Source organism: Schistocerca cancellata, chromosome 6 (assembly GCF_023864275.1).
Source record: "Schistocerca cancellata isolate TAMUIC-IGC-003103 chromosome 6, iqSchCanc2.1, whole genome shotgun sequence".
NCBI classification, from domain to species: Eukaryota; Metazoa; Arthropoda; class Insecta; order Orthoptera; family Acrididae; genus Schistocerca; species Schistocerca cancellata.
In genome coordinates this window covers 210,602,904-210,615,641 of record NC_064631.1, presented here as the reverse complement: position 1 = coordinate 210,615,641, position 12,738 = coordinate 210,602,904, and the positions used below count along the sequence as shown (strand labels likewise).

Below are 12,738 nucleotides of genomic sequence, written 5' to 3'. Positions count from 1 at the left end.
CATTAAATACACATTTTTAAAGTTGTGGTATTCTTTTTGAATCACCCTGTATTTTGAATAGGAACTCAAGTTGGGACACAACAGTTTCAGTTCTAAGACGGTTTCAGTTCAGATATGTAACACATCGACGTCTGCTAAGGGAAAGAGAAAAGTTTCAGAGTTGCTCGTCCTGGTAAGCAATAGGGTACAGAGAAAGATATGTACTATGTTAGACGGATACATGATGTCACTTAACGTTTACCTTTTGGGGTCGTAAGCAAAGTTTAATTTGCGAGGCTCCTGTTTAGACAGAGGAAAATGTACCGGCACGAGTTCTGGTTGCTACAACAGAAATTGAAGAGACGCCATTGTACGATGGAGAGTGCGTACCAGGACATGCTTTGTAGGTACAGTGTATGTAACAGTGGTGGTGGTCGCCATATCGAGCCACTGTTGTAATGCATCAGTACTGTTCTGTACATACAGAGTGCTGGTTTTGCTTTTTTGGTACAGTGTAAACACGTAATGTTTCAGTTTTAATACAAAAAACTGTGCTTAAGTGGTAAATGAATGTTTCGTTACATAATAATTGTACTACGTCACCCGTAATTCAGTTCCTCAAGCAGAAGAGGATGAGTCAAACAACTGAACTGAAACCGTCGTAGAACGGAAACGGTACGTTTCCGAACATGGAGTCGTATTCAAAATATTATGTACTCACTCTCCTTTACAAAACCCAGAAATTAGTAACGGGGAATTTCCGAACACCTTGTAGAGACGCTCATCTTCAGATGTGGTACATGTTTGTACCAATTAATATGCAGTCAAATTAAGACTGTTGCAGTGCAATGCAATGAGTAAAAGGAAAATGCCATTCAAAACAATTGTGATTGTGTCTCATTTTTCAATCACTTTTATTAATTAATACAACATACAAATTTATGGACGTTACCAATTAATAGAAAGTTCTGTTGGGGAATGTGTGGCAAGGTGGTCAGGACGGGAAAAGCGGCCGTTGCATATTTTTTACCTTGAACTGTCGAAAAGTAGTCAAACTAGTTCTAATATACATAACCGTTCCGTTGTTTGAAATATAGCAGGGTGTAACAGTTAACAACAACCCCCTACTCATCTTCGTTCCTGGGTGATCTCCGATGCTGCAGTGGCTGCAAAAGATTTAATGAGTATCTGCTTGACTATAATTTGCTACAACTTGCTCAGTTCTTGGCAGTGTAGTGCCAAGACAAATATCAAGAAATTCAGGTTGATACATGTTTCTCTTTTAGAATTACATGTTTATTGCACGATACGATTAAAAAATTGTGACAAAAGTGGCTCACATAAACTGCCGAGAAACTGAGACCCTGATATCTGATTCGTCACTCATGTTGTTGTTGTGGTCTTCAGTCCTGAGACTGGTTTGATGCAGCTCTCCATACTACTCTATCCTGTGCAAGCTTCTTCATCTCCCAGTACATACTGCAGCCTACATCCTTCTGTATCTGCTTAGTGTATTCATCTCTTGGTCTCCCTCTACGATTTTTACCCTCCACGCTGCCCTCCAACACTAAATTTGTGATCCCTCGATGTCTCAGAACATATCCTACCAACCGATCCCTTCTTCTAGTCAAGTTGTGCCAGAAGCTCCGCTTCTCCCCAATTCTATTCAACACCTCCTCATTAGTTATGTGATCTACCCATCTAATCTTCAGCATTCTTCTGTAGCACCACATTTCGAAAGCTTCTGTTCTCTTCTTATCTAAACTATTTATCGTCCACGTTTCACTTCCATACATGGCTACACTCCATACAAATACTTTCAGAAACGACTTCCTGACATTTAAATCTATACTCGATGTTAACAAATTTCTCTTCTTCAGAAACGCTTTCCTTGCCATTGCCAGTCTACATGTTATATCCTCTCTACTTCGACCATCATCAGTTTTTTGCTCCCCAAATAGCAAAACTCCTTTACTACTTTAAGTGTCTCATTTCCTAATCTAATTCCCTCAGCATCACCCGACTTAATTCGACTACATTCCATTATCCTCGTTTTGCTTTTGTTGATGTTCATCTTATACCCTCCTTTCAAGACACTGTCCATTCCGTTCAACTGCTCTTCCAAGTCCTTTGCTGTCTCTGACAGAAGTACAATGTCATCGGCGAACCTTAACGTTTTTATTTCTTCTCCATGGATTTTAATACCTACTCCGAACTTTTGTTTTCTTTATTGCTTGCTCAATATACAGATTGAATAACATCGGCAATAGGCTACAACCCTGTCTCACTCCCTTCCTAACCACTGCTTCCCTTTCATACCCCTCGACTCATATAACTTCCATCTGGTTTTTGTGCAAATTGTAAATAGCCTTTCGCTCCCTGTATTTTACCCCTGCCACCTTCAGAATTTGAAAGAGAGTATTCCAATCAACATTGTCAAAAGCTTTCTCTAAGTCTACAAATGCTAGAAACGTAGGTTTGCCTTTCCTTAATCCTTCTTCTAAGATAATTCGTAGGGTCAGTATTGCCTCACGTGTTCCACCATTTCTACGGAATCCAAACTGATCTTCCCTGAGGTCGGCTTCTACTAGTTTTTCCATTCGTCTGTATAGAATTCGCGTTAGTATTTTGCAGCTGTGACTTATTAAACTGATAGTTCGGTAATTTTCACATCTGTCAACACCTGCTTTCTTTGGGATTGGAATTATTATATTCTTCTTGAAGTCTGAGGGTATTTCGCCTGTCTCATACATCTTCAGGACTGGCTCTCCCAAGGCTGTCAGTAGTTCTAATGGAATGTTGTCTACTCTGGGGGCCTTGTTTCGCCTCAGGTCTTTCAGTGCTCTGTCAAACTCTTCACGCACTATCATATCTCCCATTGCATGTTCATCTACATCCTCTTCCATTTCCATAATATTGTCCTCAAGAACATCTCCCTTGTATAGACCCTCTATATACTCCTTCCACCTTTCTGTTTTCCCTTCTTTGCTTAGAACTGGGTTTCCATCGAAACTCTTGATATTCATGCAAAGAGGTTCTCCTTTCTCCAAAGGTCTCTTTAATTTTCCTGTAGGCAGTATCTATCTTATCCCTAGTGAGATAAGCCTCTACATCCTTACATTTGTCCTCCAACCATCCCTGCTTAGCCATTTTACACTTCCTGTCGATCTCATTTTTGATACGTTTGTATTCCTTTTTGCCTGCTTCATTTGCTGCATTTTTATATTTTCTCCTTTCATCAATTAAATTCAATATTTCTTCTGTTGCCCAAGGGTTTCTACTAGCCCTCGTCTTTGATTTTCTGCTGCCTTCACTATTTCATCCCTCAAAGCTACCCATTCTTCTTCTACTACATTTCTTTCCCCCATTCCTGTCAATTGTTTCCTTATGCTCTCCCTGAAACTCTGTACAACCTCCGGTTCTTTCAGTTTATCCAGGTCCCATCTCCTTAAATTCCCACCTTTTTGCAGTATCTTCAGTTTTAATCTATAGTTCATAACCAATAGATTGTGGTCAGAGTCCACATCTGCCCCTGGAAATGTCTTACAGTTTAAAATCTGGTTCCTAAATCTCTGTCTTACCATTATATAATCTATCTGATACCTTTTAGTATCTCACTCATATATGATTTAACAATTACTGGTTACGTTATCCATTATTAGATACAGAACATTTATTGATTACATGCTCACGTCACGGAATTACGTAGGCCTATTAGTTCGCTCCTCTCACACTGTAATATAATGCTCTATACGACTTTTAGCTTTTAGGATGGTGATTCATAAAATATGTTCGATAACAATGCTTTTTATAAAGTTGCTTGTATCATGAAGATTATTAGCTGGAAAATTTCCATTCCATAAACACAAATGAAAAGCTAATTTCACTTCTTATGAAAGGTATTCTGGAAATACAAAATGAGAATTGTTTATGTTTTATGTTCAACTATTGATTAGTAACAGTCACACCAGTGCAGAGGTTTGTGTATGCTAGCTAAAGTCGATACAAAATTAATGACAATATTTGAATCAGTATAAGAACTTAGTTCTAAAATGATCACATAAATGAAATAAGTTTGTTACCAAATTTATATAAGCCTGTAAATGTGACAGCCCGACACTTGATGTCAGCACTTCGTGTCATACTTAATGTTGTCAGTGAGATTCACGGAGGAAGCTCGTTCCGTTATTTGTTTTAGTAGAAATGGTTTTGCTTTTGAGTCGTCTGATGTGAGATAAGTAATTTATTTCATTCTTGTTTCCTCACTTGTATGGCGAGTAATAAGAATTATAATTCGATATCATATCAGTGTTTAAACAACGTCCTTTTGCCTACAAATGTAGTTCCTTGTTATATGCTTTAGTATGATAGTCTCTTCTGTGGATCACTGACGCCGACATGGAGTCCGATCGGGAAAACTGGACAAAATTCTCAACCCCATAAAAAAAAGAAACCCTTTTAATATGAAGCCCTTATAATATGTAAATTCAGAATGTGTAAGTGGTAACCTTCTATCAGCAGCCTTGGGTTCGTGAAAATTGAATTTCTCTTTGAGTGGCCCCTAAACCCCGGCCCCCGTCCCCAATCCGTCCCCAAGAATGATGTACCATTCGCAACCACGTAACATGGCGTAAGAACAGCGGACGTAAAAAAGATGTTAACCGACAGGCGCTGGACACGAGTGGTAGGCCTTGTCAAAGACAGAGATGAATCGGAGGTCCATCTGATGTCTATGGGGTGAGTATAGTCCAGTGTGCACATTCTCAACATCAAACCGCGCTAGTCACGTGATTTTGGAACAGCGCTGCTTGTCTACAATTTGCGATAACAGCGAAACTCGAATATTACCCGTACTGGCCTTGTTTTATATACGTTTCTGCACATTTGAGTTTTAGTGACAGCTATGGTGCAGTACGGTCGTTGCTAGGGATGTAAACAGAAGTATGTGGAAGGATGCCAGTTCCTTTTCATACGTGTGTACAACAAATGGGTGATTGTAAATGATATCGACACGTATTACAAAGTCTCGTACTGCAGAGATAATTTCTGCGACTTTATGGCCATGTGCCTACGAAACAAGTGATAGATAAATCCGCAAGTGTGTCTGAGAAAACAGCCAGTCAGGTATACATATTGGTGCTATGTTCATATACAGATAAAATTTATACTGTCAGTATGATTAATTTTCTCCAATTTATGCAGGTTGTCAAACCCTTGAGTTTATCTGTTTCTACATGAGACAGTTTTCTATACACCTGCCATTGTAACGCAGTTAATTAGAACAGATTCCACAATATGAATCAATGCAATAGAAAACCTGAAACAAACAATTATTGACTGTCAGTTCTTTTATTACTCCAAAATTTGAGCATTGAACCTGTATTTTTTTACGTAATGTATGGTTTTATTTTTCTGATGAGACGGCGAAAAATAGTATAAATATTTTACTTCTCCATAAAAGGTAGGAGGGAAAATAAGGAAAAACTGAAAATAATAATCGACAAGCAGGTGGTGCAAATCATTTACCGTTTTACTGTAACTGTTTCATATTTCCAAATACGTTGTTCCTTCGTGAAACTTTGGGGCCGGCTACAGTGTCATTGTAACATAATTAATTAGAACATAGATTAGACAATATGAACAAGTGAAACAGAAAACGTAAAAAAAAATATTGTTGGCTGTCACTTCGTATCCTGTTATCGAAAAAAAGCTTAGATAAAGTGAAATATGAGCTAAGATGCTGTGACGAAAAAGCACAATATCATTGCTCTTCCCATCTTTAAGCCAATTTCAGTTCCTGGTATTAGATCGTTAAGATGTCCGTAAAACACGTATGCGAGATTTCACGGTATTTCTGAAGATGATCTCTCTGTACAAGTGAAGTAATAACAGAATAAACTAAGCGTTACACGGGCTAAAATGCGCCGTCCCAAATCACGTGACTTGAGCTGTAGGAGATACTACAGGCGGAATCCTCGTTACGCGCATCCGAATGCTCACTCCTTTTATATTTATATCTACGGTCCATCTCATCCAGTTTGTGGGAGATCATTTCGACGAGATGCGCATGCAATGGACGAATGAAGTTCCGTACCTCGCGAAAGGTCATTGCTCGCAGCAGCATATCAGACTGCTCGTCCTCAAAACGCCAATCAATACAGAAATGGGACAGTAGTACAGTGTGGGCCGAAGAGTCGCGATTTTGCCTCTTTTCAAATGATACAACGCGACGAGTGTACTGACGGCCCGATGCGGCTGTGTCTGTGGAGGGGGTCGCTCACATCGGAGGTGATGCTGTGATGTTTTGGGGCTGTTTTTCGTACCTTGACTTGGGTCTGCTCATTCAAGCTTCTTGTGGCCAAGTGTCCCCCTTATATTCTACATGTTCACGATGCTGAGTATGCAGTGGATACTACCAAAATTACAACAGCTATGTTCACAGCACCACAGACATACATTCCTACTTTGACAGTCACACAGGCACCTTGTCGCATCTCGAATGGTCCGCTAAATCAGTCGATCTTAAGTCAATTCAAAATGTCTGGGACTATTTGGAATAGCAGGCGGGATGTTGCAATCTATTACTTCACTGTCTGCTATCTCCACGCGATATAATCATTGATAAGTGGCTTGACATGATACACCTGAAGAAACCTGGACTCTCTTCCTCGCCCAGTTGAGGCCATTATAAAGTCTAGAAGGGGTATTACACGGTATTAGAATGATGTCTTCCAGGGATGAGGGGGGCAGAGGGTGGGGGATGGGAGGGCGTCTAATACCCTCCAAGACAAAAGAACGACTCCGAATAGGACAGAAATCGGTAGATGTGATGTACATGTACATATAAACAGTTTCAGAGAAAATTGGATGGTTTATTCAAGACAAAGAGTTTCCCAAACTGAGCAAGTCAATAACACGTTGATCCACTAGCAACTGTTCGGCTTGACAATGACAGAGTTGCTGGATGTCTTCCTGAGGGATATCATGCCAGATTCTGTCCAATTGGCGCATTATGTTGTCAGAATCTCGAGATCGTTGGAGGGTACTGCCCATAATGCCCCAAAGTTTCTCATCTGGGGAGCGATCCAGCAGCATTTCTGACCAAAGTGGGGTTTGGCAAGCACAAAGACGTGTAGTAGGAAGCTCCCATGTTGTGGGCGGGCATTATTATGCTGAAAAGTAAGTCCAGGATGGCTTGTCAAATGATGATTGAGATGCTAAAATCAGTAGAGCGTGAAGGCGTACTATCATGCACTTTAGATCTTGACATATGATTTTAATGAAATAGCTGTAAACCGTGATCATGTATTGAAATGCGAGTTGCGGGGTGTGGAGTTATCCCGTTTCATTATTAACCACTAATCTCAGTCCTCTATCATTGTGTAGTGTGATTTACTTATGAAGAAAGTTTTAGCTGCGTTTTTGAGCACACATAATTTAGTAATCTCTTACATTGCTTTGGGCAGTATATTACGAAATTTTATTTTTTTGTATAAAATGATGTTTTGAGTTTTTTGTTTTTCCTTCATTGTTTATGAAATATTTAGTAATGTTTTCCTTGATATGCACCACAGATTGGGAGATGTACTCAACTGGTGCAGTAAGGATGTCCAGTTTTTTAGATAACTGTTTACAACGAGCCCAGCTACTACTTCTCGTTTTCTACAGTTTAAAAATTGTGTCTATGTTTTGAGCCTTAAAGCTCCAAAAAAGAATCCTATAGCTAAGAACTGAGTGTAGGTAAGAATAGTATGGAACCACAAGACATCGGCTGTTATTAACTGATTATAAAACCCTAAGAGCATAAAATGTTGATGATTTTCTTTTTACTAGTACCGAAGCGAGTTGATTTCATATGAATTGACACTCAATATCATCCTTAAAAATTTTGTTTTTGTTACACAATCTGTAGATTTATCATCTGTGTTTAACCTGACAGCATTTTTTTCCCTGTTTATGCTAAACTGCATGTTGTTCGCTTTCTTTGAGTTCAGTGTTAATGTACTGCGTACAGCTCAATCCTAAATATCCTTAAGGGTTTCATCTGCTTTCTGTGTTAGGAGCTCCGGTTTTTATCAGTGACTATGATGTTGCTGCCACAGCAAAGAGAACTTTTTATCCAAGAACTTTTCCTCCCTGTCTAATACTATCTGGAAAGTCATTAATGTCTATTAAGAATAGAACTGGACCCAGCACACTACCCTGAGTATCAACTAATCTTATATGCTTCTTGTCTGACAACTGCGTTATCAAAAACATACGATCAGCAGTCGTGAGAGCTCTCTCTTCCTTTTGTATCATGTTTTCGAGGTAAGACTGGAATCACTCATTCGTGTGTTCCTCCTACACATAGAGCTGCTATCTTGTTTATCTGTATTGTGATCTTTTGTTTTTCCTGGTGATCTTAAAAAAAATGGTCCATATGAGTCTTCACACCTGACTGGCGAGCCCAGGTTTATAGTTTCATTAATCGATTTACTTAACAACAACTTGAGTTCTGCATATACATCTACACAGATGCTCCGCATGCCAGCGTATGGCGCTTGGCAGAGGGTACCCTGTACCACTACATGTCACTTCCTTTGCGCTTTGCGCTTGAGTAACACACTATTTTCCCATTCTAAGATACATAGCTGCAAAATATTTTCGCTGAAGAAGCATTCCAGAGTAATGCTTAATTTGGTAATATCTTTCCCAGAAGCCTTAAAAACAGCCTTCCCAAGGGTCGTAATGGTTTAATCCTCTGGTCTTCCCTATTTAATGTAGGCAACGGACCAGCTTCAAGTATGAGATCTGTACCACAAATACAATGCTCTAGGAGGCTCCGCTGGGGCGAGATGGATTTTTTTACTGTCTTTGGGACTAAACGACGCAACACTAAACAACATACTACGCGTAAAATCCCTTGGTGTCCACACACTACAGTCAACGCATAGACAAAATAATCGTAATAAAGTTACAAATGTTTCAGTGTTGTATAAAAGTTGTCAAAAGTCATTTTCCAACTTGCTCTCAACGAAAAATAAACGCTTTTTAGAAAACTGTTATACACGAACGAAACATATCTCTTTTTATGTTGATTTTTTGCCCTTGTCCTTGAAATTGATCTTCCAGCCAAAAGTAGCATAAGATGTAATTTTTTTCTTTTATGATGGACATTCCTGGTACAGACAGCACAAGATGTAATTGTCGTCTTTTATAATCGACCTTCCCGCCGCAAACAGTATAGTGTGCATTGTGTATTACTACTATGCGTTGCTGTATGTGAGCTGTTCGGATCTACGTGCTAAATCTAATTAATAATGTATGAAGTGAAATGGTCACGTAGCATTATTGGACGGGAGACCCCAGCTGAGGTTTTAGGCTACCTAGAGCAAGTGTTTCTACACTTATTTGACGCCACTTCAGCGACTTGCACGCCTTTGTGATGAATGTGAAATGAAATGATCAGGACAATAGAAACGCCCAGTCCCCGACCAAAGAAAATCTACCCTGGTGACGATCGAACCGTGACTCCGCAGTCTAGAGCCAGTGACACTAAATACTAGACCAACAGTTGCGGACTATGAGTCACTGTCATCGTCATCTAAGCTGTTGAGATATCACTTATTCATGCTTGTTATCAGGTCCTCGGCGTGTGCAAGTTGTGGAAGTGTCTGGGTTGCTATATCTACAGTACTCTTGAAAAACATACATGGATTATCCATTCCATGTGCGACTTTGACTCCTTGTGACATATCATCACTTTTTTACTTACGTCATTGATGTTAAGACCTTGTCGTATATCCTAGTTTTATATTTCGTCTCTCCTTATTGTATCTACAAACGACTAGGGAACATCATTTCTCTTGCCTGAATTCTGTTGCTGGGGACTCACTTACAGGTGTAATAGCATGGGCATGGTGTTGCAAAGATTCAGCATTGTTTCCTATTTAGCTCCTATTAAATTTCTTGATTTCGTGATCATAAACTTTTTCGAAGGATGAACTACTTCCAGGAAAGAAAAACTACTCACCTTATCTGATGGAATTATTATTAACAAGGAACTTTACAGGGTTATTAAACCAGAAAACTTGTAGCCCAGCATGAAAACAGATGTTGATAAAGACAACAGGGAAAGAGAGTGTACAACAGACTACAACTACCAACCCAAAAATTGATTGAAAAGTATTTTGTACTATTTTCTTTTAGATTTCAAGGCTTTTCATAAGAGTTATCGAAACAGAAACAAGTTATTCGTAACAGAACTTTAGTACATTCATTTCATTAGCTATGTATTTTTGGTGAAAATCTATAAAAGGATTAATAATTACACTGATAGCTGTAAAATATCTTTCGTTTCAGGGTGTGTACAAGATGGTGGATGCAGAATTCGATGCCGAAAGCTTCTCGCGCATTCCAGCAATCGACGGTTTCTGGAAGCTGAAAAATGTCGCCATTGACAATGAAAAGATAGTTGGGTGTCAGAAGGTGGAAGTCGAAATAGACACCGGCCTTCCCTTGGTCTGATCTTTTAATAATCTCATAAATGTGATAAGCCATTAGTTTTTTAAATGTTTCATCGAAGTTTAGTCCATAAACTAAGGGAGTTTAAGAATTTTTTCATGGAAAAATTTAAGAAGTAATGACACGCTTGTTATTGAAAACAAAAACATTATATTGTGCAGGTTTTTGCAAAATATATGTATGTGATTTACAGCATAATGGCTATATTTATTTTTGTCCAGAATACTATGTTATATTGTTTTTACAGCGTTTTTCGTCACGTGTATCTCAGAAAATGAGGATATGGAGTGAAACGTGTTAACTTTGTGAAAATATGAAAAAATGTTTCTGTTTACTGGCTACAAAATATTCGCAGTTATTTTTCGTGTTAGTTCCACAGTAGAAGGTCTAATAAGGGAAACTTTCTTTCCTTTAGCAATAAAAAGTACTTCCATGTACGATAAACAAGAAGATCTATATTGGAATTTCTAGTTCCATAAAAAAGTAGCAGAGATTAATATTCCCACACGAATGATAAGCAAAGGTTTCTGCAGATAATGGATCACACTATATCGCTATTTTTCGACAGAAAGTGTTTTTCAAGACAAAGGTAAGGTTAAATGGACCATTTGCTGGTGACCTGGGACCATCTTTCTTCTTCACTATTTAGGAAAGATCTGTTACTTTCAGAAAGGATGAGCTAAAATCCAAAAGTGTATGCTTACGACACTGCTGTGACTGGTAAAGTTTCGTCGTTGGAGCATTCAGGAGACAGAATTTCCATTTGGAGCAAGGTGTGTCAGCTCACATAAAGTGTGAATAAATTTAAGTTAATGTGGATGAGTAGGAGAAAATTTCCTAATATATTTCGATACACGAACATCAGACTCTTAGTTGAGTAGACACGTCAGAAGCAGGAGCAGTTTCTGTTTTATGCAAAAGGTACATAAAGTATGAATAAATGTAGGGTATTGTTGATTACTAGCAGAAAAACTCCTGAAATTTTCGAGTACACTACCGGCAGGGGATGCGCGAGGAACAGTAGCAGTTTCGGTTTCATTTACAGGATATATTACGTGTAAATGAAAGTAAGTTAAGGTGGATAGGTAGGAGAAAAATTGCTGCAATGTTCGAATACACTACTGACAGTCACTGAGTCGAGTGGAGGAAAAGCAGTTTCTCTTTTATAGAAAGGATACATTAAGTGTTAAAAAAATATATGTTAATGTGGATGTGTAGCAGAAAAGTTCATGAGATGTTGGGACACACTAGCGGGAGTTGCAGGGTTGAGCAGGGGTGTAAGGAGCGGCAGCAGTTTCTGTTTTGACAAATTGCCTGTTGGCTTCTGTCTCGGGTTCTTCGGTCGATGTTTATTTGATACTTTTTCAAATTCAAATGGTTCAAATGGCTCTAAGCAGTATGGGACTTAACATCTGAGGTCATCAGTCCCCTAGACTTAGAACTACTTAAACCTAACTAACTTAAGGACATCACACACATCCATGCCCGAGGCAGGATTCGAACCTGCGACCATAGCAGCAGCTCGGTTCCGGACTGAAGCACCTAGAACCACTCGGCCACAGAGGCCGGCGATACTTTTTCTTCTAACGTTTCCCCAGCACGAGTTGCTGGCATTGTCACGCAGACCTATACCTGCGCAAACTGCCAAATCACCAGCCGAGTCAGAAAAGACGCATGATCAACACACTCGCAGCGCTAGCAAGAAGAATGTGTGAGCAGCACCACCTCGGACGCGAGATGAGACACCTAGAAAACGTTCCAAGGAGGAGATATGCCACATAATCAAACACTCGGCGAAGTGACATATCGGAAAAAGAAATATCGGGCACGGGCTTTCTGCCATACATTCCAAAAATAACTGACAGAATCGGCCTTATATTGCGCAAATACGGCGTAAAAACATTTTTTGCAAACTGACAAAGAAGATCGAAGAGAGTCACGGATCGGAAAAAGAGAAAAGGGACCCACGTGCAAAGTCGACAATATACCGTATGCCACCTACATGTGGAAAAGTCTGTGTTGGAATGATTGGAGGATTAATCAACACCAGGATCACCGATTATAAGCAGAATTACAGATTGGGGCAGGTAGAGCAATCGGCCGTGGCGAACCGCTCGCTGTGTGAGACTGACCACATAGTAAAATTCGCCGACACGGGTCTTGGTGTAGATAAGAGCCATTAGACCTGCTTCTTTATGGAATCTGTAGAAATACACAAAAATGATAGCAACTTCAACAATTTACAGGCAATTG

The 12,738-nt window shown here is 39.4% G+C and overlaps 1 protein-coding gene across 1 annotated transcript in view; it reads left to right on the top strand.

The window, feature by feature from the left end:
- Window positions 1-10,663, top strand: part of LOC126191289 (uncharacterized) — an 84,155-nt gene extending 73,492 nt beyond the window's left edge. Inside the window, exon 4 of the mRNA XM_049932103.1 lies at window positions 10,324-10,663. Within this exon, the coding sequence (XP_049788060.1) occupies window positions 10,324-10,488 (165 nt within the window). The 3' untranslated portion in view covers window positions 10,489-10,663. The remainder of the gene's footprint in view (window positions 1-10,323) is intronic.
- The last annotated feature ends 2,075 nt before the right edge of the window (window positions 10,664-12,738 follow it).